The 24,399-nt window shown below is 42.5% G+C and overlaps 1 protein-coding gene and 1 long non-coding RNA gene across 4 annotated transcripts in view; one reads left to right on the top strand and one right to left on the bottom strand.

Moving 5' to 3' along the window:
• Positions 1 to 24,399, bottom strand: part of myof (myoferlin) — a 282,434-nt gene that overhangs the window by 137,718 nt on the left and 120,317 nt on the right. For all 3 annotated transcript variants that reach the window (XM_033033586.1, XM_033033588.1, XM_033033587.1), the window contains 8 exons: positions 22,195 to 22,326; positions 20,194 to 20,357; positions 9,005 to 9,119; positions 8,106 to 8,208; positions 4,700 to 4,842; positions 3,825 to 3,998; positions 2,789 to 2,876; positions 1,494 to 1,571 (listed from right to left, as the gene is read on the bottom strand). In XM_033033586.1, the coding sequence (XP_032889477.1) occupies positions 1,494 to 1,571; positions 2,789 to 2,876; positions 3,825 to 3,998; positions 4,700 to 4,842; positions 8,106 to 8,208; positions 9,005 to 9,119; positions 20,194 to 20,357; positions 22,195 to 22,326 (997 nt within the window). The remainder of the gene's footprint in view (positions 1 to 1,493; positions 1,572 to 2,788; positions 2,877 to 3,824; positions 3,999 to 4,699; positions 4,843 to 8,105; positions 8,209 to 9,004; positions 9,120 to 20,193; positions 20,358 to 22,194; positions 22,327 to 24,399) is intronic.
• On the top strand, positions 6,774 to 24,046 carry LOC116981003. Its single transcript, XR_004414138.1, has 3 exons — positions 6,774 to 6,796; positions 15,318 to 15,322; positions 23,961 to 24,046. It is a non-coding gene; the product is annotated as an uncharacterized LOC116981003 (long non-coding RNA).

The following is a 24,399-nucleotide window of genomic DNA, read 5'->3' as shown; positions in this document are numbered from 1 at the left end:
CTTTCAATAACTGACCGAGTTCAAAAAAGTTAACTCTTCTTTTGCCAACTGCTTTTGATGCAGCAAAAATGTGTGAAAATTTAAAGTTTTAAATTGACATGAAAGCCCCCCAATTAAATTAAAAAAAAAACATCTAATTGCTTAGAAACTATAATTTACTTCACCACAGGGAACTGCAGCTTCAGAAGAGCTGCAACAGTGTCGGTCGAACCTACATAGTTAAAATTGCCCCCAAAATTGGATTTAAAACTCTAACTGTACCAATATCTCAATGTGTGAGGATTGGTCGATGAAATTTAATACAGTGAAATATGGTGTTGCATTTTGGGGAAGTCTGTCACGGGCAGGAACTACACAGAGAATGGCAGGGCTCTGGGAAGTGTTGTAGAGCAGAGGGATATTGGAGTGCAGGTACATAGCTCATTGAAAGTGGCATCAAAGATAGACAGGGTGGTCAAATAGGCTTTTGACACATAAGCCTTCATCAATCAGAGCATTGAGTACAGATGTTGGGAGGTCATGTTGCAGTTATGCAAGACATTCTTGAGTCTGCATTTAGAGTATTGTGTCCAGTTCTGGCCAGCATGTTATAGGAAAGATGTTGTCAAGCTGGAAAGGGTGCCAAGAAGATTTACGAGGATGATGCCAGGACTTGTGAGCCTGAACTATAGGGTTGAGCAGGCTAGGACTCTATTCCTTGGAGGATGAGGGGGTGATCTTTGAGGGTGTCCAAAATCATGAGAGGAATAGATCGGGTAGATGCGCAGTCTCTTGCCCAGAGTTGGAGAATAGAGAACCACAGTGAGAGTTCAAAGTGAGGGGCAAAGATTTAATAGGAATCTGAAGGGTAACCTTTTCACACAAAGGGTGGTGGGTGTATGGAACAAGCTGCCAGAGGAGGTAGTTTACATATCATCACAGCGTTTTAGAAACATACAGGTAGGTACATGGATAGATGAGGTTTAGAGTATGTGTATCAGTGGTTATGGGGAGAAAGCACGATAATGGGGTTAGGAGGGAGAGATAGATCAGCCATGATTGAATGGTGGAGAAAATTTGATGGGCCGAATGGCCTAATTCTGCTCCTATCACTTATGACCTTAGAGAGATATGGGCCCAACGCAGACTGGTGGGACTAGTGTCGATGGGACATGTTGGTAGGTGTGGGCAAGATGGGTCGAAGGGCCTGTTTCCTCACTGTAAGACTATGACAATGTGTACCTTGGTGATGAATACTGGTTGATGTTTCCTCAAATGTTCTGCTATATTATAAGTGCATGGTTAATACAAATTGTTATTGCTAGCGATGGTTTATTCGGTTATGAGCCTTGTCTGGAGAGCAGTCGAAGAAAAAAAAGAATCTGTTGAACAGTGGTTTGTTAGCCAAGGAGAAACAATTATAATGTTTGGCCCAAAAATACAGAACATGACAATTATTTCTAATAGTTCAGTAAGTAAACTTCACCAGATGAAATCTGACAACAAGCACATACCGGAAAAGCTGTCTTTGTCCATAGCAGTCATATTTCGTGCTTGAAAAATATAGCAACGGAGATGAAAGATCGAGGGCCCTGGAATGGAACAAATTGGTCAACAAAAGGGCCAATAATAATAACAAGCAGAAAGCACACCCACTATTAAATGAGCTTCTACCTCAATCCACTCTCCACCCCCCCCCCCCACTCCTCTCCTGACAACCCAGACCTTTCATGCCCAAAAGCAAGGCCAGCATTTAATGCTTATCACCAATTCTCTCACAAAGAAACTGTAATGCATCCGCATTGCTCCCACCTCATTATTTAAATGATCTATATATTAAATTGTAGCCCTGCATTCCCTACGTCCCCACAAAGATGTGTAGTCGGCAAATATCTATATGTCAGGGGGTTACCAACCTTTTTCATCCCGTTTACCCCTGGCAACTTTAATACCTCCTGAACCTTCTGAATGTTGTAGTCGGCAGGGCAGTACTCTGCATATCGCCAACTTGGACAATTTTACATCAAGCCAATTAAGCAATCCAATTAACATACAAACCTGTACGTCTTTGGAGTGTGGGAGGAAACCCGAAGTTCTCGGAGAAAACCCACGCAGGTCACGGGGAGAACGTACAAACTCCATACAGACAGCACCCGTAGTCGGGATCGAACCTGGGTCTCTGGCGCTGCATTTTGCTGTAAGGCAGCAACTCTACCGCTGCGCCACCGTGACTGCCCATAATAGCACATATCAATGTTATTTCACATATTTATGAACAACTAATGATTAACTGAACCAAACACAGTCATGTCAAAGAGAAAATCTATGTACAAATCCAGAATCAACAAATGTACCCCCTGGGTAGGCAACATTTACCCCTGGTTGGGAACCCTTGCTATATACGAACACAGCCTGCCATCCAAATCAAGGATTTGCATTGTAAAGTCAAGGTCAAGGGTCAGATTCTATTCAAGCCAACCACTGCTGAAAGATTGATTGATGAGTCCTCCATCGACCAAACAAATAAACTGGAATAGCAGAGTAAATGGGGTTAGATTAACACTGTCCCTTGTCCACCAGGGTAAATACAGTAGCTTCAACATGTTGTTACAAATTGGGGAAACAGCAAGATGGATTGCTGGCCACTGGTTCACAGGCCTCAGGGGAAGAAGAGATAAACACACACTAACGACTGTATAATTTGTTAAACATTAGTTTTTGTGATTAATTTCGCAAAAAAAAAAAGACACGCCTGCATTCCCCTTGGCAGTCGATGCCTGGGCGTTCAGAGCTACAGAGATTTACGTACGGTCAAACACGCAGGAGATCGTAGGAGCACTTCCTCCAAATATCGAGTCTGTTGGTGATTTATCATCATCCTCGCCAGGAGGTGGAGCCTTAAAGAGATGAAAACAAACCATTACCCATACATTTAGGGTCACTTATTTGCCCCGAGAGTCCCACTTTACAGCCACAACCACAAAAGCAGCAATGTGAATTTCACATCATACTTCAAATGAGGATACAAAAAGCACACAGATGCACGCAAATCCTACACTAGCAGTTACGGCCAGAAATATTTGCACTGAGTATATGTAGGAAGGAACTGCAGATGCTGGTTTACATTGAAGATAGACACAAAATGCTTGAGTAACTCCAAGCTGGTCGGGACCCAAAATGTCACTTCTATTCAGAGACACTGTTATTCCAGCATTTTGTGTCAATATTTGCACAGAGATGGCTGTAATGCTGTTTAAGAAGGAACTGCAGATGCTGGTTTACATCGAAGATAGACACAAAATGCTGGGGTAACTCCAGGCACCATCTCTGGAGAGAAGGAACGGGTGACGTTACGGGTCAAGACCCAAAATATCACAATTTCCTTCTATTCAGAGACGCTGTTATTCCAGCATTTTGTGTCAATATTTGCACCGAGATGGCTGTAATGCTGTTTAAGAAGGAACTGCAGATGCTGGAAAATCAAATGTAGACAAAAATGCTGGAGAAACTCAGCGGGTGAGGCAGCATCTATGGAGCGAAGGAAATAGATGGGTTTCGACCTGAAACCTATTTGCCTATTTCCTTCGCTCCATAGATGCTGCCTCACCCACTGCGTTTCTCCAACATTTTTGTCTACCTTGGCTGTAATGCTGTATTATTTCACTCCTCTCGAGCTCATAAAAGTATGGAAAATTAATGCTTTTTAAAAAACCCTCCACAATTCAATAGAATAAATCATACATCTCTTAATGAGGATATGCTAGCTGTCCAATATATAGTGGCACAATTAAATTCCATAGAAAGAGGCAGCATTACCCGGTTTAAAAGCGGGTTATTTTACTTACAAGAGCACCTTCCAATCGGAAGATTGCAGCATCCTTCAATTGCCCAGATGGTGCCATCTTCCTCCTCCATCTTCGACGCCTGTAAGTGTCAGATTTCCGCTTCTTCATGTGAAAGTTCCAGCCAATTAGAGATGCATATTCCCATCCTTCTGAATCCTGGTCAGGTGACTTGGTCTGAAGGCCCAAAGCAAATACAAGCCGTCACAACATGGCTTCCATGGATGTGGAGTGGTTGTTTCCACTAGTGGGAGAGTCTAGGACCAGAGGTCATAGCCTCAAAATTAAAGGGCTTTCCTTTAGGAAAGAGATGAGGAGGAATTTCTTTTGTCAGATGGTGGTGAGTTTGTGGAATTCTTTGCCACAGAAGGCAAGACAATGGATATTTTTAAGGCAGAGATAGATAGATTCTTCATTAGTACGGGTGTCAGAGGTTATGGGGAGCAGGCAGGAGAATGTGGTCAGGAGGGAGAGATAGAACAGCCATGATTGAATGGCGGGGTAGAATTATTGAGCTGAAAGGCCGAATTCTGCTCCTATCACTTACAAAAAATGTTAAATGTCAGCATCAGGCTGCGATATTTTGTTTCTATACCTTTACAAATGAATGGTTGTTTTCTGCAATAAAGCATTTGATATTATTATTGAACTTGCTTTGCAATCCGTGTTATTTCTGCCCACACAGTGCGGAACAGCTAGAGATTTTGCACAGATTAAAGGGAATATCTGTACAATTTATGTTCAAGAATTTGAGAAATGCAGACGATTTTTTTTTTTTTTAAAATACACAATTCAGGCATATCAGTATCTTCCCCAAATATGATACAACTCCATTGCTGTGCTTGCAACTTTCAAGTCATTTGCCTGTCAGAATATACCTTCGATGAATGTACACTTTGCTGTTTGTCCTTTTTGCGTCTTCGCACCCAGCGTCGGCGCTTCTGTGTGAGATACATTTTCTCCGTTGAAACCCAGGATTTAGGTTTGTCATCTGGGGGAATGGTTAGTCCATATTCCCAACCTGCAATATGCGGAAGAGACCAAAGAGAGGTGCCAAAGTAAGTACAAAAAGAAATTAAAAATTAAAAAATTGTCCTTATAAAACCTTGTTACACAAGTCACCTTTCACACACCTACTATCCTATTTAACTCTCTTTACTTTTCTTCTTTTTAAAGTTTAAAATATGAAGTGGTACAGGAAATGTATTATGTTATTTTTGGCTTATATCATTGTAATGTACACTACTTCTAATAAATAAAATAAACCCCCCCCCTCCAAAAAAAACCTTGTTACACAAGTCAAACACTCCAGAAAACGGATCTATTAAAACACTGGTAATCCCAATGATGTGTAGTATTATGACACTGGTAAAGGACAGAATATGTACCTAACTTTCTTCAATTAAAATTGACGTTGAATTCATTAAGTATTTCACTATTTTAACACAAATACCACAGATTATTCACAGTACAGTTTTGGGCAACTTCCATTCCCCTTAATAAGCAGAATTATATCTTTGAAATCCAATATTTTTTTTCTAGCATCCTAAAGAGTCTGCAAGTTGGTCATTCAATTCCAAATTAACCAAAATTGCACAGAAAGCAGGCATTCAGCCTAGAGTCCACACCAGCTAACGACCAAAACACAAAGTCCCATGTCATCACTTTCTGAAATCATAATATCACGTGATAGGAGCAGAATTAGGCCATTCAGCCCATCAAGTCTGCTCTGCCATGGCTGATCTATCTCTCCCTCCTAACCCCACTCTCCTGCCTTCTCTCCATAAACTCCTGACACTGCACTAATCAATAATCTATCTATCGCTCCCTGAGAAATATCTATTGACTTGGCCTCCTCAGCCTTCTGTGGCAAAGAATTCCACAAATTCACCACCCTCGACTAAAGAAATTCCTCCTCATCTACTTCCTAAACAAACGTCCTTAAATTCTGAGATTATGACCTGTGGTCCACTAGTGGAAACATCCTCTCCACATCTACTCTATCAAAGCCTTTCACTGTTCAGTTAGTTTCAATTAGGTCCTCCCTTATCCTTCTAAGCACCAGCAAGTCTTGCATTACTTTATCATATACCTTTTGAACATCTCACCAACTGCACTGCTCGCATCTAATACCCTGTAAACTTAAATAAAATGCCAAACAAAAATGGGAGAAGAATGTGTTAAATTTGTCAAACCAGATTTTTAGCAGCGTATAAGGTGCAACATAATTCATTAAATCAACTCATGTGTGGAACTAACGGCCAAGATCTTTAGTGTATACACCAAATCATACCCAAAATGATGCAGGTAATATCTATATTATTGAATTGGCAATACAGAAGATTCCACGAAAGCCTTCAATCTAGGTCCAGTGCATTTATCCAAAAGTAAATGTATACTTAGATGTAACTATCCAATTAAGAGATTATGGAATTTTAAATTATTTTGTAAACAGGTGGACACAGTGGCAGACACAGCCACAGCCTTGCTTCGCCAGAGACCCAGGTTCAATTCCCACCTCCAGCAGTACACCTTCTCCTGGGGGTTCCCCAGGGTCCGCGTTTCCACCCACATTCCTATCGTGCGAGAGTGTAGAGAAAGGGTGGAGAAAATTGGTTGCATGGGAAATGATATTGAAGCATGTGAAATGTTGTTATCGAACTGCTGCCTCACTGTGCCAGAGACCCGGGTTCGATCCGGAACTCGGGTGCTGTTTGTATGGAGTTTGCATGTTCTCTCTGTGACCGTGTGGGTTTCCTACAGGTGATCCGGTTTCCTCTCACATCCCAAAGATAGAAACATAGAAAATAGGTGGAGGAGGAGGCCATTTGGCCCTTCGAGCCAGCACCGCCATTCATTGTGATCATGGCTGATCGTCCCCAATCAATAACCCGTGCCTGCCTTCTCCCCATATCACTTGATTTGTCTGGGTTTGTAGGTTAATTGGCCTCTGTAAATTGCCCCTAATGTGTAGAGTGGATGAGAAAGTGGGATAACATAGGACTAGTGTGAATGGGTGATTGATGGTCGGCGTAGACTCTGTGTGCCAAAGGGTCTGTTTCCATGTTGTATCTCTAATCTTAAAATTTAAGAAAAAAATTTAAATTGCTGGCGTCTTCTCCAGCACTTCTCCAATAATTCCTCACTGACAGCAGCTTCACACTCAATTGATTACAACATGCTAGTTCTGCCCAATTGCAATGAATAACAGAGAAGACATGTTCAACCCAGAATATGTTCTATCAGCATTTATTAAATTATCATCTAGGGCACACATCAAAGTCTCTGGCCTGCACATCAAAACAAAGCATAACTTTTATTTTTTTTCTGCAGAGTTAACAAGGAACACTTCTGCAGTATATAGGGCTCTGGTGAGACCACATCTGGAGTATTGTGCACAGTTTTGGTCTCCTAATTTGAGGAAGGACATCCTTGTGATTGAGGTTCACGAGATTGATCCCTGGGATGGCGGGACTGTCATATGAGGTAAGATTGAAACGACTAGGTTTGTAATCACTAGAGTTTAGAAGGATGAGGGGGATCTTATAGAAACATATAAAATTATAAAAGGACTGGACAAGCCAGATGCAGGAAAAATTGTCCCAATGTTGGGCGAGTCCAGAAGCAGGGACCACAGTCTTAGAATAAAGGGGAGGCCATTTAAGACTGAGGTGAGAACAATTTTTTTCACCCAGAGAGTTGTGAATTTGTAGAATTCCCTGCCACAGAGAGCAGTGGAGGCCAAATCACAGGATGGATTTAAGAGAGAGTTAGATAGAGCTCTAGAGGTTAGTGGAATCAAGGGATATGGGGAGAAGGCAGGCACGAGTTATTGATTGGGGACGATCAGCCATGATCACAATGAATGGCGGTGCTGGCTCGAAGGGCCGAATGGCCTCCTCTTGCACCTATTTTCGATGTTTCTATGAATACAACTGCTGGTCATATTTATTCAGCTGATCTTTGAAATCTTTTCACGGTTATGCTTTCTTTCAGTCCGTTTACAATGAACAGTTTTGAACCTTTGCTGCAAGTTACCTGAAGAGAATTAATGCACGCCGAATAGATTGTAATGGCATATCAATACCATTTACTGATTAACTAAAGGATCAAATTCATTTTGAAAGGAAATCAATTGCTTTTGAAACTGTCACAAACTATTAATTACTCATTTATTACAAATTAACTGGAACAGAGGAAACGGTGAAAACTACTGAAAGAATAAAACCGTCCCTCCCTTCACCCAAACATAAAAAAAAACTAAATGAGAACCGCAAAAATTACCATTCTCATCAACAGCTCGGTTGACATCATACTCCCACTCATCCATCCAGTTCCACCCTGCTGGAGGTTCAAATTCGTCTTTTGATAAACTCTTTTCTCCGTTCTATTAAAAATAAATTACAAGCCATCTCCAAGGAACAGTTATAGAATCAGGATTAGAAACAGCTTTAGTTTAATCAGTTGGAGCAGATTTCAAATTACCAATGTATTAATTAATTGTAAACAATTCAAGACATCTTTCCTGCACAAAAAGCCACAGAGAAAGATTTACAGATATTGCATCTGGCATCAACAAATAGTGTAGTAGTTCTCATCTGGCAATTCAAATTGCAGCTGGCAAGTAGTCGGACTGCAAGAGACAATGTTGTCTGCAAGCATGAAGCAAGGTGGTATTAGTGGAGTTCATTGCAAGCTTTCAGGTTATAGCTGAAAATAATTTATATTCTGCATGGAAATACCTCATCTGTCCTAGTGACACAGCTCGTGGGAGTTCGGTATGTTGTATGGTTATAATAACGCATGTGTGTATTTTGAGTCAGTTTCAAATCACTGCAAGTTGAAGAGTTCATGGGATTTGAGTCATTAAAATTACGCAAGTGACACGGGAGCCAAATGAGCTTTGTTTGCTTATTTTCTGCAGTGTAGGAGCTTGCACCATGCTGGAACTTGTGCCAAACCAGCAGGATTTCCATGGATCCTACTTATAATGCGAGACCCAAAATTGAACTCAACATAAGCTCATTAAAGCAGTGCTCAGAGGTCACAACTGTTACCATGTGTTATTTGGCTATGGATGGAGAGCACACTATACTGTACAAAGGGACTCGCAAACTGTGCTCAATTAGTTTTTCTAATTGGATAATCAATGTCACATTTGAAACACATATCACAATACACACCACATCAGTGTAAGGCTCCTTTGCTATTTTCCATTCAGCCCCAGGATAGCGAGCGTTATTTTCATAGACTTCATCAATAAATTCCGTGTGGCCAGCATCAGCTTCTGTTAGCAAACTGACAAAAATAAAATAGGCCACGTTAAATTGGATACATTGTTTAAATTGTATACACTGAAATACAAATATTTGTCTTTGCTTCTCCCGCATTGGATCATAGTAATGAAATGAAGGGGAAAACATCAGAGTTTAAACGATTACATAATCTCAGGCCCCCTCGTTAGAGGTGGAGAATTCTCCCTTTGCCTCTTCTTAAACAGATAATTCATGAGGAAAAGGAAAATTAGGATAGACACAAAAAGCTGAAGCAACTCAGCAGGTCAGGAAACGTATCTGGAGAAAAGGAATAGGTGATGTTACGCGTCGAGACCCTTCTTCAGACTGAAAGTCAGGGGGAAAGGGAGACGAGAGATATAGACGGTGATGTAGAGAGATATAGAACAGATGAGTGAAAGATATGCTGAAAAGTAACAATGATGAAGGAAAACGGCCATTGTTAGCTGTGGGCTGGGTGAAAACGAGTTACAATGAGACCCAACAAGACAACTTTGAAACAAGTACATGACTTGGGTTGGGGAGGGACAGAGAGAGAGGGAAATAGAAGGGTTACTTGAAGTTAGAGAAATCAAAATTCATACCTCTGAGGCGTAAGCTGCCCAAGTGAAATATGAGGTACTGTTCCTCCAATTTGTATTTGGCCTCACTGACAATGCAGGAGGCCCAGGATTTAAAGGTCAGTGTGAATGGGAAGAGTTTGGCAACCGGGAGATCAGGTAGGACCAGGCGGACTGAGTGAAGGTGCTCAGCAAAACGATCACCCAGTTTGACATGAAATATAAATATTTGTCTTGCTTGATCCGTCTCTTTTCCCCTCCCTCGTTGGGTCTTAGCAATGAGATTAATTGGGGGAGGGATCAAGAATTTAGCTAGGTGTGTCGATAGGAACTGCGGATGCTGGTTTATACCATAGGATTTCCGCTTCCTGGGAATCCATATTGAGGAGGACCTGACGTGGAGCGTGAACACCTCTGCGCTGCTGAAAAAGGTCCAGCAGAGACTGCACTTCCTGAGGGTGCTCAGGAAGAATAACATCACTCAGAGACTGCTGCTGTCCTTTTATCGGTGCTCCATTAAGAGCATCCTAACATACTGTGTATGCGTATGGTACACCAGCTGCACAGCGGCTCAGAGGAAAGCGCTCCAGAGGGCCATTGACAACGCCCAGAGGATTGTCGGCTGCCCTCTCCTTACCTTGGAGGACTTACACAGTTCCCGCTGCATCAAAAAATCCCACAGTATTATAAAGGACATTTCCCACCCCGGACACTCCCTGTTTGAACTGTTACCGTCAGGCAGACGGTACAGATCTACAAGGACAAGGACAAACAGACTTAAAAACAGTTTTTACCCCACTGCTATAAAGGCACTAAATGTAGCCACCAAGGAACGCAGGGGCGATACATACTAAGAGACTGTGAAATCGACAGAAGGATGTAGGGCTGGGTGTTTATGCGTGCTATTTTTATGATATTTATTTTAGTTGTTTATCTTTTTTAAATATTTTACCTTGTATGTATCGTTAGCTTTTAGAAATGTTTGAATGGTGCACTGACTGGCTGACATTTTACAATTTCGTTGTACATGGTTCATGTTACAATGACAATAAAGAAACTATTCTATTCTAGACACAAAATGCTGGACACAGACAGGCAGACAGGCAGCATCTCTGGAGTGAAGGAATGGGTGACATTTCCGGTCAACACCTTTCTTCAGACTGGTTTAGCTAAATAATACATGAAGGCATTTCTCCTCCCATTTGGGATTGACACAAACCAATGCGTCAGAGAGGCTAGAAAGTAATCAATGTAACGAGATTCCTCAAGTCACATGGAAAAAATCTGATTCTGCCTAAAGGAAATTCAGAACAAATGCAGCATTAGATTTCTTAAAGATTGGAAGGGGGCAGCATATGCTTGGCCCCAGATACTGGGGGGGGGAATCTGTCCTTTCAGTCCAAGGTGATGAGCATGTCAGCTTTCAACACGATGAGTGCACAATCTTCCACTCACCAAGGAAGTGAAATGATCCAACGATTAACATGTTGATCTTAGTAAGCTCAGTTATTAAGAGGCATTATATAGTTTGCTTTATTCTTTTTTTCCAATAATCAATTGCTATTTTAAAAATCTTTGGCAGAATAGATGATCAGTTTAGTTTTAGCAGAGACTGTACAATAGGTTCAAAGACTTTCCCAAGGTAAGTGTGAGAGTGATTATGGAGGGTGTAGGTGAGGCAGAAGAGGAAGTAAAGGCTGCATCTGGTGCAGATCTGTAACAGATTCATAATCATTGCATGCTTTGAAATTAAAAGTATTTACCATCAAAATCTTGTTAATTGGGAAGAGTAGTAATGAAGCCACAATTTCTGTTCTATGTTGCCATATTCTGCCCCAGAGCAATTCCTATTTGGCCATCATCCCAGTTCTCTTGCATCCTTATCAGACCCCTACAATCCATTATCCATGCAATTCACAAGCTGCATTGATTCATCTACGCACAGCTGACCTCAAAAATCTTCCACGTGATCTATTCCTTCTTCCTTCCGCTGCATTAAATTGTTAGCCACACTCTCCAGGGTTCTAGCAAGGTAGCGTCAACCATTCCAACCTAATTTGAGGAAGGACATTCTTGCTATTGAGGGAGTGCAGCGTAGGTTTACAAGGTTAATTCCCGGGATGGCGGGACTGTCATATGCTGAGAGAATGGAGCAGCTGGGCTTGTACACTCTGGAGTTTAGGAGGATGAGAGGATATCTCATTGAAACATATAAGATTGTTAAGGGCTTGGACACGCTAGAGGCAGGAAACATTTTCCCGATGTTGGGGGAGTCCAGAACCAGGGGCCACAGTTTAAGAATAAGGAGTAAGTCATTTAGAACGGAAACGAGGAAACACTTTTTCTCACAGAGAGTGGTGAGTCTGTGGAATTCTCTGCCTCAGAGGGCAGTGGAGGCAGGTTCTCTGGATGCTTTCAAGAGAGAGCTAGATAGTGCTCTTAAGAATAGCGGAGTCAGGGGATATGGGGAGAAGGCAGGAACAGGGTACTGATTGGGGATGATCAGCCATGATCACATTGAGTGGCCGTGCTGGCTCTAAGGGCCGAATGGCCTACTCCTGCACCTATTGTCTATTGTCATTCACTGCCTGAAAACCTATTCAAACTGCTCTTCAGTTATAAAGCATGTCAACTTCCCCCAAGTTCAGCCACAATGTCTGTGGGAGCATCACACTGTGGGAAGTGGACACTGAGGATTACAAACCGCTCACTACCAAAGCAGCCCATTTACTCCAAGTTCCTCACTCTTTATAGTCCTGTAACATCAGGCCTGCCCTCCTCCACCTTCAATTATCTTATACAACAAAGGAGACCAAATCTGCTCTCCCCTCCTCTCTGGCATTTAGTCCAGACCATGACTTCTCACTGCTCAAGAGAAGGTTTCTCCCCATGATACTCTGGATCTTTTGTCAATTACTCAAAATATATGACCACTAGCTCTTGACTCTTACCAATGTCAAGGGTTTTCTCCCCGAACCCTCTCCAATTTCCTTTACTTTTGATCAAATGTCCTCCATAATGTTTAGGACAAAGACCCATCATTTATTTATTTGCCTCTGTGCTCCACAATTTGAGATTTGTAATAGAATAAATCACATGTGCAAAGTGCAAATTGTCAGATTTTATTAAAGGCCATTTTTAAACATTTTGGTTTCACCATGTAGAAATTACAGCAGTGTTTATACATAGTCCCCCCATTTCAGGGCACCATAATGTTTGGGACACATGGCTTCACAGGAGTTTGTAATTGCTCAGGTGTGTTTAATTGCCTCCATAAAGCAGGTATAAGAGAGCTCTCAGCACCTAGTCTTTCCTCCAGTCTTTTCATCACCTTTGGAAACTTTTATTGCTGTTTATCAACATGAGGACCAAAGTTGTGCCAATGAAAGTCAAAGAAGCCATTATGAGACTGAGAAACAAAAATAAAACTGTTAGAGACATCATCCAAACCTTAGGCTTACCAAAATAAACTGCTTGGAACATCATTAAGAAGAAAGAGAGCACCTGTGAGCTTACTAATTGCAAAGGGACTGGCAGGCCAAGGAAGACCTCCACAGCTGATGACAGAAGAATTATCTCTATAATAAAGAAAAATCCCCTAATACCTGTCCGACAGATCAGAAACACTTTGGATTTGTCAATGACCACTGCCCGCAGAAGACTTCATGAACAGAAATACAGAGGCTACACTGCAAGATGCAAACCACTGGTTAGCAGCAAAAAATAGGATGGCCAGGTTACAGTTTGCCAAGAGGTACAAAAGAGCAACCACAGTTCTGGAAAAAGGTCTTGTGGACAGATGAGATGAAGATTAACTTATATCATAGTGATGGCAAGAGCAAAGTATGGAGGAGAGAAGGAACTACCCAAGATCCAAAGCATACCACCTCATCTGTGAAACACAGTGGTGGGGGTGTTATGGCCTGGGCATGTATGGCTGCTGAAGGTACTGGCTCACTTATCTCCATTGATGATACAACTGCTGATGGTAGTAGCATAATGAATTCTGAAGTGGTTACACAAATCCTATCTGCTCAAGTTAAAAAAAATGCCTCAAAACTCATTGGCCGGCGGTTCATTCTACAGCAAGACGATGATCCCAAACATACTGCTAAAGCAACAAAGGAGTTTTTCAAAGTTACAAATGGGCAATTCTTGAGTGGCCAAGTCAATCACCCGATCTGAACCCAATTGAGAATGCCTTTTATATGCTGAAGAGAAAACTGAAGGGGACTAGCCCCCAAAACAAGCATAAGCTGAAGATGGCTGCAATACAGGCCTGGCAGAGCACCACCAGAGAAGACACCCAGCAACTGGTGATGTCCATGAATCACAGACTTCAAGCAGTCATTGCGTGCAAAGGATATGCAACAAAATACTAAACATGACAACTTTCATTTACATGACATTGCTGTGGCCCAAATATTATGGTGTCCTGAAATGAGGGGACTATGTATAAACACTGCTGTAATTTCTACATGGTGAAACCAAAATGTATAAAAATGGCCTTTATTAAAATCTGACAATGTGCACTTTAGCCACATGTGATTTTTTCTATTACAAATCTCAAATTGTGGAGCACAGAGGCAAATAAATAAATGATGGGTCTTTGTCCCAAACATTACGGAGGGCTCTGCATTTGATCTTTAAATCACATCCCACCTTTCCCTGTTCCACTTCACCCCACCCACCACCACTTCTCCCAATCAACCCCTGTAAAACAAGATCTTCACCCACATGACTATTTTACACAAACATTTATAAAGGTTCAACACAACCTTTTTGCTTTTACATTCCATACGTTTACTAATTAAGCTCTGGTTCCTCAAGCTGCTTTTATGTTGAAAGAAAATATATATTTCTTAAACCAATCGTATTCAGAGAGATTTTCACATATGCACCCAGTATTTACCCAGTACCATTATTTACCAACTTTCCTTATTCTTCCTTTTATAATACAGTATTTCCCATTTGAGATCACTTATCTGTTACATGCTCACCCAGTCCAGATCACATCTGCTTGGATAGCGGTAGACTCCCTCCTCACCATCTACCACACTTCTCAGTTATGTATCACTTATACAATAGACAATAGACAATAGGTGCAGGAGTAGGCCATTTGGCCCTTCGAGCCAGCACCACCATTCAATATGATCATGGCTGATATTCCCAATCAGTACCCCGTTCCTGCCTTCTCCCCATATCCCCTGACTCCGCTATTTTTAAGAGCCCTATCTAGCTCTCTCTTGAAAGCATCCAGAGAACCCACCTCCACCACCCTCTGAGGCAGAGAAATTCCACAGACTCACCACTCTCTGTGAGAAAAAGTGTTTCCTCATCTCCGTTCTAAATGGCTTACTCCTTATTCTTAAACTATGGCCCCTGGTTCTGGACTCCCCCAACATCGGGAGCATGTTTCCTGCCTCTAGCGTGTCCAAGCCCTTAACAATCTTATATGTTTCAATGAGATACCCTCTCATCTTTCTAAACTCCAGAATGTACAAGCCCAGCTGCTCCATTCTCTCAGCATATGACAGTCCCGCCATCCCGGGAATTAAACTTGTAAACCTACGCTGCACTCCCTCAATAGCAATAATGTCCTTCCACAAATTAGGGGACCAAAACTGCACACAATACTCCAGGTGTGGTCTCACTAGGGCTCTGTACAACTGCAGAAGGACTTCTTTGCTCCTATAGTCGATTTATCTTGTTATCAAGGCCAACATGCCATTCGCTTTCTTCACTGACTGCTGTACCTGCATGCTTACTTTCATAGGCTGATGAACAAGGACCCCCAGATCCCGTTGTACCTCCCCTTTCCCAACTTGACGGCATTTAGATAGTATACATTTGTAGGAAGGAACTGCTAATGTTGGTTCAAACCAAAGATAGACACAAAAAGCTGGAGTAACTCAGTGGGTCAGACAGCATCTCTGGAGAAAAGGAATTGGTGACGTTTCAGGTCGAGATCCTTCTTCAGAAACCTCACCTATTCCTTTTCTCCAGAAATACTGTCTGACCTGCTGAGTTACTCCAGCTTTTTGTGCTTCGTTTGTAAATTTGTTGTGCAGATCCGTTTCCCAAGGCATTCATATATAACCAGTCTTAGTACCAATATTCGGGGAACTCAACTGTCCATCATCCAGCAGCCCAAAATAATAATAATAACCATGTTTATTTCCTATTCTAAAGCCACGTTTATATCCATGCTCTACTTTTTCTATGGGCTGCAATTTTATTAAATAGTTTATTACAAGGCATTTAATTAAACACTTTTGCAAAGTCCATGCACACATCAATTGCATTACAGTAAAGAAGTTAGTCTAGCACGATTCACCTGCAACATATTCCTGCTTGGTTTTCTTTATTAATGCACATTTTTGCAAAACTTGCACGCTGATATTTACATTATTTTTATTAAACGGAGCAGAGATAACTCCTGACTGTTAGACACCATTGGCAAACCTAGTGAGGATTCTAAACTCACTCATCCAAATCAGCTCGGCATATTTGATATCTTAAAACACAAGATACACGCAGGCAATTGTGTAGAGGTTACCAGAGAAATCTGGCTGTATTTGATCGTGTGTGGTTTGCTGCCACCAGCTGGCAGTGCACTGGCATTGACCGCATTGTTTCAAACTACACATGATCCCAGCATACTGGCAAGTCAATCCTGGTGAGAGAGTGCCCCCTTCTGGGCAGAAATTAAGTGCAGTCACCAAAGTTGGAAAAATGGCACAACCGGAAAATGTGTTAAAGGGAATTAACAGGACAGTCAGTCGGCAAAGCAATGCCAATGACTTCAGAACATTTTTTAATGGGTGAGGGGGGGGAAGGGGACAAAGGATAGGTCAAGACAAAGATCTAACAACCTCTGTGCCAAGCTTTATGATGCTTTATTAAAGGAGGACGTTTAGTTCATAGACGATGTATAGGAAGGAACTGCAGATGCTGGTTTAAACTGAAGATAGACACAAAATGCTGGAGTAACTCAGTGGGACAGGCAGCATCTCTGGAGAGAAGGAGTGGGTGATGTTTCGGGTGGAGACCCTTCTTTAGACTGCACAATCCATCTCTCCACAGATGCTGCCTGAGCCGTGCTGAGTCACTCCAGCATTTTGTGTCAATCTTCGGTTGAAAGACAATGCCAACTTTCAGATGAATCCTCCACTTATTTCTTAGAAACCTATATTTATTGACATGCCCCTCAACTCCACACTTACTTTCCACTACGTACTCTCTCTCTAACTCACAGGGATGGATTTACCTATAAGCTAGACAAGCTTAAGCTTAGGGCCTCGAGATCTAGGGGAGCCTCGCAGAGCCGGACAGCAAGCAAGATTTTAATTGTCCTATCTGGGACACATGACAATAAAACTCTCTTGACTCTTGACTTGGACTTAAGCAAAAAAGGGTCCTTGGGGAAAAAAGAGGTACCTTAAATGTAGTTGCGTCTGGTTGGGTAACTATGGTAGGTGGAAGACTATTCCATGCTTTAATTGTGCGGGGGAACTCCATGGAGCAGCCAGCAACACAGGATAGAAGAAATTGGGTGACGATTCGGGTAGAGACCCTTCTTTAGACTCCCTCTGGTTTTAATGTCTTTAGTTTAATTTAAAGATACAATGTAGAAACAGGCCCTTCAGCCCACCGAGTCCACGCCGACCACTGATTACCCGTACACTAGTTCTTTCCCACACATTAGCGGAGTAAGTCAAGAATGTTTTATTCTCTCACGTCCCAGTTAGAACAATGAAATCCTTACTTGCAGCAGCACAACAGAATATGTAAACATAGTACTCTATAAACAATGTTATAAACGAGAAAACAAAATGGTGTCATTTATAATATGAATATATAACTGTGTGTGTGTGTGTGTGTGTGTGTGTGTGTGTGTGTGTGTGTGTGTGTGTGTGTGTATAATATATACACACACACACAATTTCCCTCCTGGGATTAATAAAGTTCTATCGTATAGCATAGCGTGTGTAGGAAGGAACTGCAGATGCTGGTTTAAACAAAAGATATGGCCTCATGGTCTTGAACTTAATTAAAACGACAAGTGTGGCATTTCCTGCGGTTGCGAGGGAAAGTGCCAGGAGGGGGGGTGGTTTGGGTGGGAAGGGACGAATTGACCAGGAAGTTACAGAGGGAGCGGTCTCTGCAGAAAGCCAACAGGGGAGGAGATGGGAAGATGTGGCCAGTGGTGGGATTGGTAGACAAAAAAGCTGTAGAAAATCAGCGGGTAAGGCAGCATCTGTGGAGCGAAGGAATAGACGAGGTTTCGGGTCGAGACCCTTCTTCAGATTGATGTCGGGGGGGAAGGGGGGGGGGGTGTCATGAAAAAGAAAGGAAGAGGCGGAGACAGTAGTCTGTGGGTGAGCTGGGAATAGGAGGGGAAGGAGGGAGAATGCAAGGACTACCTGAAATTAGAGAAGCCAATATTCATACCGCTGGGGTGTAAACTACCCAAGCAAATATGAGGTGCTGCTCCTCCAATATGCGGTGGGCCTCACTCTGGCCATGGAGGAGGCCCAGGACAGAAAGGTCGGATTCGGAATGGGAAGGGGAGTTGAAGTGTAGAGCCACCGGGAGATCAGGTTGGTTATTGCGAACTAAGTGGAGGTGTTGTGGCAAGCGATCGCCAAGCCTGCGCTTGGTCTCACCGAGGTTGATCATACGCTGAATAATCCAACCACATTTATGTTTGGAAGTGGAAAGAAATAATAGAAATTGCATTCATTGCAACGTGTAAAAAGAGTTGAGATACTGTATTATAATTTTGCTACATGTCATTGTGTTATATATCGTCTTGATTGGCGAATATGTTTAGTTTGTGGCTTTATTTGAAGCAGAAATAATATGTGAATGCTTCATTGAGCATAATTCCGACGTAACTACGCACTTCGTCCAAGCACATTATCGCACGCGTCATGCAAGCCGTCTTAAATGACCACCTAAACTGTAATTTGGCAACTTAAAAAGCTGCCAAGGTTGCCCGGCTGACAACAGAGAAAAAAAATTAAGTGAGAGCAATGCAAGGTGTATAATATTTTTGACACTGTCATAGGCCTTTCTTACATATGCTGTCACAACGCTGTCTCTAAACAACCCTTTAGTCATTTTCCTTGCCCTCCATTTCAGAATAATAGTGTTTTAAGCCAATAACTCGACACTAGCAGTGGCAATAAATAAATAAATAAATGAATAAAGCACAGCTTTCCAGCCCCATATCAAATTGCTGGAGAAACTCAGCGGGTGCGGCAGCACCTATGAAGCGAAGGAAATAGGCAACGTTTCGGGCCGAAACGTTGCCTATTTCCTTCGCTCCATAGATGCTGCCACACCAGATGGTATTCTGGGCCTTAGGAGGCAGAGTATAAAACCCAGGGATGTTCTACCTTGACACAACATCGGTGAGCTTTGCCTGAAGAGTTCCATTTCTGGTCGCTGCAATTATATGTGCGTTAGAGGGTCCAGAAAAGATTCATGGTTCTTGGGTTGAAGCGTTATAGTTACAAAGATAGACGAGAGTGGCTCGGACTTTGTTTTTGTGCAAGAAGGCTGAAGGGGGATTAGATAGAGAATAATCAATAGGTGCAGGAGTAGGACATTCGGCCCTTCGAGCCAGCACCGCCATTCACTGTGATCATGGTTGATCATCCACAATCAGTGCCTGTGGCATCTGGTTCTGGACTCCCTCAACATCAGGTACATGTTTCCTGCCTCCAGCTTGCCCAATCCATTAATAATCTTATATGTTCCAATAAGATGGAAGTAAATGACATGTTGATGGATCAGGAACAGAGCAGATAGAGGGAGGTCAATCCTTTTAGTGGCAAGGAAGACAGGTATAAATTCAAGGGGAAGGCAATTGAAAGCAATACGAGGAAAAGCTCTGAAAATGAGCCGAGTGTGGTTGGAATCTAAAATGTTTCAGCTAATGCAGAAACAGTAGATTCCACTCTGGCCTTCAAGAGGAAATTGAATAAATACGTTGGAAAATAAAATTTGCAAGGCTACAAAAAAAGGCAGGCCAGTAATACTAGAGATGCATTAATCAGTGGGTCAGACAGCATCTCTGTAGAGAAGGATTAGGTAACGCTTTGGGTCAAGACCCTTCTTCAAACAGTCAGGGGACAGGGAACTGAGAGATATTGATGCCACTGGGTTGTAAGTTGCCACTCACAATCCGAGTGTTTCTCTCAAAGAGCGGCACAAACACAAGGGTCCGAATGGTCTCCTACTGTATTCATTGTTCTTTGATTCTCGATTAAATACAAAGTTTGGGTTGCTGTTTATTTGACCTTATTGGGTTTTAATAGATTTCCTGCTTTTCTACGAGGTGGGGGGGGGGAAAGAAAATTAAAAAAAAATTAAATTAAACCAGCGCAAATATTTTAGCAAAAGATGCAGGTTCACGAGCAAAATATTTCTGTCTTTCTTATTAAACTATATTGGGAACAACATGATGTACAATTGTTTAGAGTTAATTTAGATGGACAAGGGTCTGACCTTCTTTCAGGATCAATGAACCAGTCTTCTTCCCATTCCCAGCTTTTCGGGGGCATGAAGCTCTCTTTCTTCAGCTTTATTTTACCTGTCACATCAGAAAACTTGTGGCGGCCCACAAGCCCAGTAGTGCCCCATTTGCCCATAAGCTGGATTTGGTTTTCGTACTGCACACAAGAAAGAAAAAAAACAGGTTAAAAAAGAACTAGCAGTAACACAAAACAACTACATCAAATGTTCGACAAAAAGCCACGTGGAAATCGAGAGCACTTTTTATAGGTGACACTCATCAGCTGAGAGCGAGTTAGAAAATTAAACATTTTTTAAATTAAAAATGATAGCGTCTGGTTAAGCACAAGGATGTCAAACAAAAATTTTTAACTACAGGTCGATCAAAGGCCAAGACTGTTGACCAAAATGTATTAAATAAGCAGAGTGTTTCAGTGGGGTTCACTCAGATCTCCGCCACCAAAGTAGCACTTTGATTTTCCTGCCCTATGCTGAGAGGAAGTGACATTTTTACTACCTGATACAGAAGTGGTAAAACACCCCATCAAATATGCAGTTGAACATGAGGGAGGAAACACGTTAGCAATGACAGTACAATCACAACTTGGGATAAATCATACACCACATCATCTGCTAGCATACTAAAGAAAATGGATGTTACGCAAAGCTTGACAATGACTGAAGCATCACTTGGATTCCTGCTGGAATCTTCCAGAGTCAACTGGGCCTCCCTTGCACAGGGAATGCTTCCATAGTCCCACAGTGGCTTCAGGACACCATGACCACCAACACAATATCTGTATCCTGAGAGAGGCAAGAAGTGTCAAGAGTTCCAGGAGATGTACATGGTCTCCATCCAGCTGACCACAGTCTTCAACAGTCAACCATGCAGCCATGAAAATCTTGCCAAACACATCTGACACCAGTGCTTGGAGTGCGGGAGGAATCGGGTAAATGCACAGAGTCTCTTGCCCAAAGTAGGAGAATCGAGGACCAGAGGACATAGGTTTACGGTGAAGGGGAAAATGATTTAATAGAATATTTTCCCACACAAAAGGTGGTGGATGTATGGAACAAGCTGCCAGGGGAAGTAGTTGAGGGAGGGACTATCCCAACATTTAAGAAACAGTTAGACAAATACATGGATAGGACAGGTTTGGAGGGATATGGACCAAACGCAGGCAGGTAGGTGTGGTGTAGCTGGGACATGTTGGCTGGCATTGGCAAGTTGGGCCAAAGGGCCTGTTTCCACACTCTATTAGTCCTGTCCCACAGTACGAGCTCATTCCAAGAGCTCTCCCGAGTTTAAAAAAAATCAAACTCATGGTAAGCATGAAGAATGAACGTAATGGGTCCGTCGGAGCTCGGGGACGTCTCCTCGCGGCTCGTAACGCTAACAGCAGGTACTCGGTAAGACTCGCTAACGGCAGAAAAGCACGGGAAGAGTCGTGAAGATTTTTCAACATGATGAAAAATGTCCACGAGAGTCTCGAGTACCGACGAGTGAACACAAAATCCCACCATTTGTTTATGTATGTGAGGGGCAATAGCCGAACAGCAGATAACAACGCAACATGCACTGGTGGTCTGCAATATTTCTCACTGAGCAAAAAATTAATTGCATACAAGATAGAGAATGTTGTGCAATGTTCAAGGGAATCCATGCATTAACTCATCTGTAAGAAAATCAAAGACCCTGCTCTGCCTTTCAGGAATAGATCTCCAAAGACTCACATCGTCTCGTAAAACCTGGCGCATTCCTGGTCTTGAATGTGCAATCCATTTTTAACCAGTGAGCCTTGGGTTGTCCGTCAAGCTGAAACATCCTCTTCACATCCACCCTGCCAAGTCCACCTCTAGATCCATGTGGTTCAAAGCCAATCTGCTTTCATTGTAAAACAAGGACAACCTTTGGATCTGCCCAGAGGTGCTTCCCGATTTGTGGAGAATCTTAAGCATTCCGATTTTAGAACAGAAATCATGCTTCTGGCTTACCAATTCCGAAAATACACTGAAGTTTCCTTCAGAAAAGCTGTTGAATTTTTTCTCCACGGCCGAAAGTCCAAGCCAAAAGCGAACCCGCAACTGAGATGGTATTTTGGAACCTTTGTACTTGTCTTCCAAATACTAGGAGAAAGATTAAGAAATTTATTTTTTGAGCAAAATCCAACATTTAGAATTGCAAGTAATCAACAGTAACCAGGTGCTCTGGTTTCCTCCCACACTCCAAAGATGTACAGTTTGGACTTTAATGGGTTTTGGTAAAGATTGTAAATTATCCCCAGCATGTATGATAGTGTTGGTGTACGGGGAACGCTGGTCAGCATGAACTCTGTGGGCTGAAGGGCCTGTTTTTATGCTAAAAATACATACAACGTGTGTTCAATGCAAGTGACAAGTGGATGAATTTCTTTCTACTGGTTTTACCAAGTCAAGCTTTTCAGTTTGGGTAGTCATGGGCAAAGATCTTAGAGCAGAGCAAGATGGGTTACTCTCACGCAAACGTGTAGTACGCTCATGGGCGGATTCATGGGTGATTATAGGACCCATTTTAGTAACCAGCCTCCGCCATCTTGTTCCGCCATCTTGCTCCGCCATCTTGTTCCGCCATCTTGTTCCGCCAAGATCTTTGGTCATGGGCACCATATTTGGTAGTATGAATACAAAGCCTCTCTTCAATCACCAATTGCTTTAGCCATGAAGTTATTTGCTCTATCCTCCTTGCAATCAGACTCCAGAACCTTCCTTTTCTTTCTGTTTCCATCTTGAACTGAGATAGAGGGCCAACAAAAAAAATATTCTGCAGTTGTTCCATGACATCTTTGAACTTGGCACCTGGGAGGCGACATCTTCCTGAAATAATATTTGTGGCCACAGAAACATCAATCAGCTTCCCACCAATCTAATCTGTGAGAAGTGTAGCTTGTATTTGTTCCATCTACAACTCGTACAGCAAAGTCAATCATAGACTCAACAAAGGCCAGCATTGAGTTGCTAAACAAGTTACACGATGACACTTGTGATCCATGGAGCCCACTGGACACAATCAGCCCACCCGCCCTGCAATATTGAACATGATCTGGAGGTTCTGGTATAACCATATAACCATATAACAATTACAGCACGGAAACAGGCCATCTCGGCCCTACAAGTCCATGCCGAACAATTATTTCCCCTTAGTCCCACCTGCCTGCACTCATACCAATATAACCAGTTACTACATTCTCATGGTGCAGAGATGGTTATTCACGTTGAGAATGGGTAGTTTAGGTTCAGAGTAGTACGTTTACCAGTTCTCTGCTGGGATCATCAGTTCACTTGCAATTAGTAAAGGGCCTGTCCCACTTGGACCTCATTTGCAAAGATTTTGTACATCCCAAAATCCTGGGGCGCCACGCGCGACCGCGCATCACTGCCTACGTCACCACGCACCATGCGCATGTCATGACGCGTGAATGATGTCGCATAAATGACGCGCAAATGACGCCCAAGTGGAACATGCCCTTTAAACTCTTTCTTTTACAATTTGGCGGTGCTTGTAAGCTCACCGCAACGCATGGGGTGGCACAGGGGTGCAGCTGGTAAAGCTAGAGACATGGGTTTGATCCTGACCTTGGGTACTGTCTGTGTGGAGCTTGCACGTTCTTCCCGTGATGCAGGGGTTTCCTCTGGGGATCTCCAGTTTCCTCCCACATCCCAAAGACCATGTGTGTTTGTAAGTTAACCGGCCTCTATAAATTACTCTCGGTGTGTAGAGATAGGATGGAAAAGTAGGATAATATGGAACTGGTGTGAAATGGTGATGGATGGTTGGCGTGGACTCGGTGGGCCAAAGAGCACGTTTTCATGCTGTGTCTTTCAATCAATAAATTTAACGATCAAAAAGTTTACTAAAACTTACAAAGATTTCCTCTTTGTGGGAGAGGGGAAAAGGTGGGGCTGGATTATACAACATGTCAAATAAACACATTGAGATTCAGCTTTTCAGTAGCTTAATTTTGAAATCCATAATATGGCAGCAGTTCTTGGTCCCCCTCTCCTTCACCCCCCGCCCTCTGCCCCCCAGTCAATGTTGACTGCCAAGAGTAACAAATATAATGAGTGTTCCACAAGGGGATGTCTCTGTACTGCACACTGCACAATGACAATAAAGTTTGAATCTGAATCTGAATCTGAAAATACTTGGACGAAAACATGATT

The sequence above is a fragment of the Amblyraja radiata genome, chromosome 15, assembly GCF_010909765.2.
Source record: "Amblyraja radiata isolate CabotCenter1 chromosome 15, sAmbRad1.1.pri, whole genome shotgun sequence".
NCBI lineage: Eukaryota > Metazoa > Chordata > Chondrichthyes > Rajiformes > Rajidae > Amblyraja > Amblyraja radiata.
The sequence above is the reverse complement of the archived record's forward strand: the minus strand, read 5'-3'. Positions and strand labels throughout refer to the sequence as shown.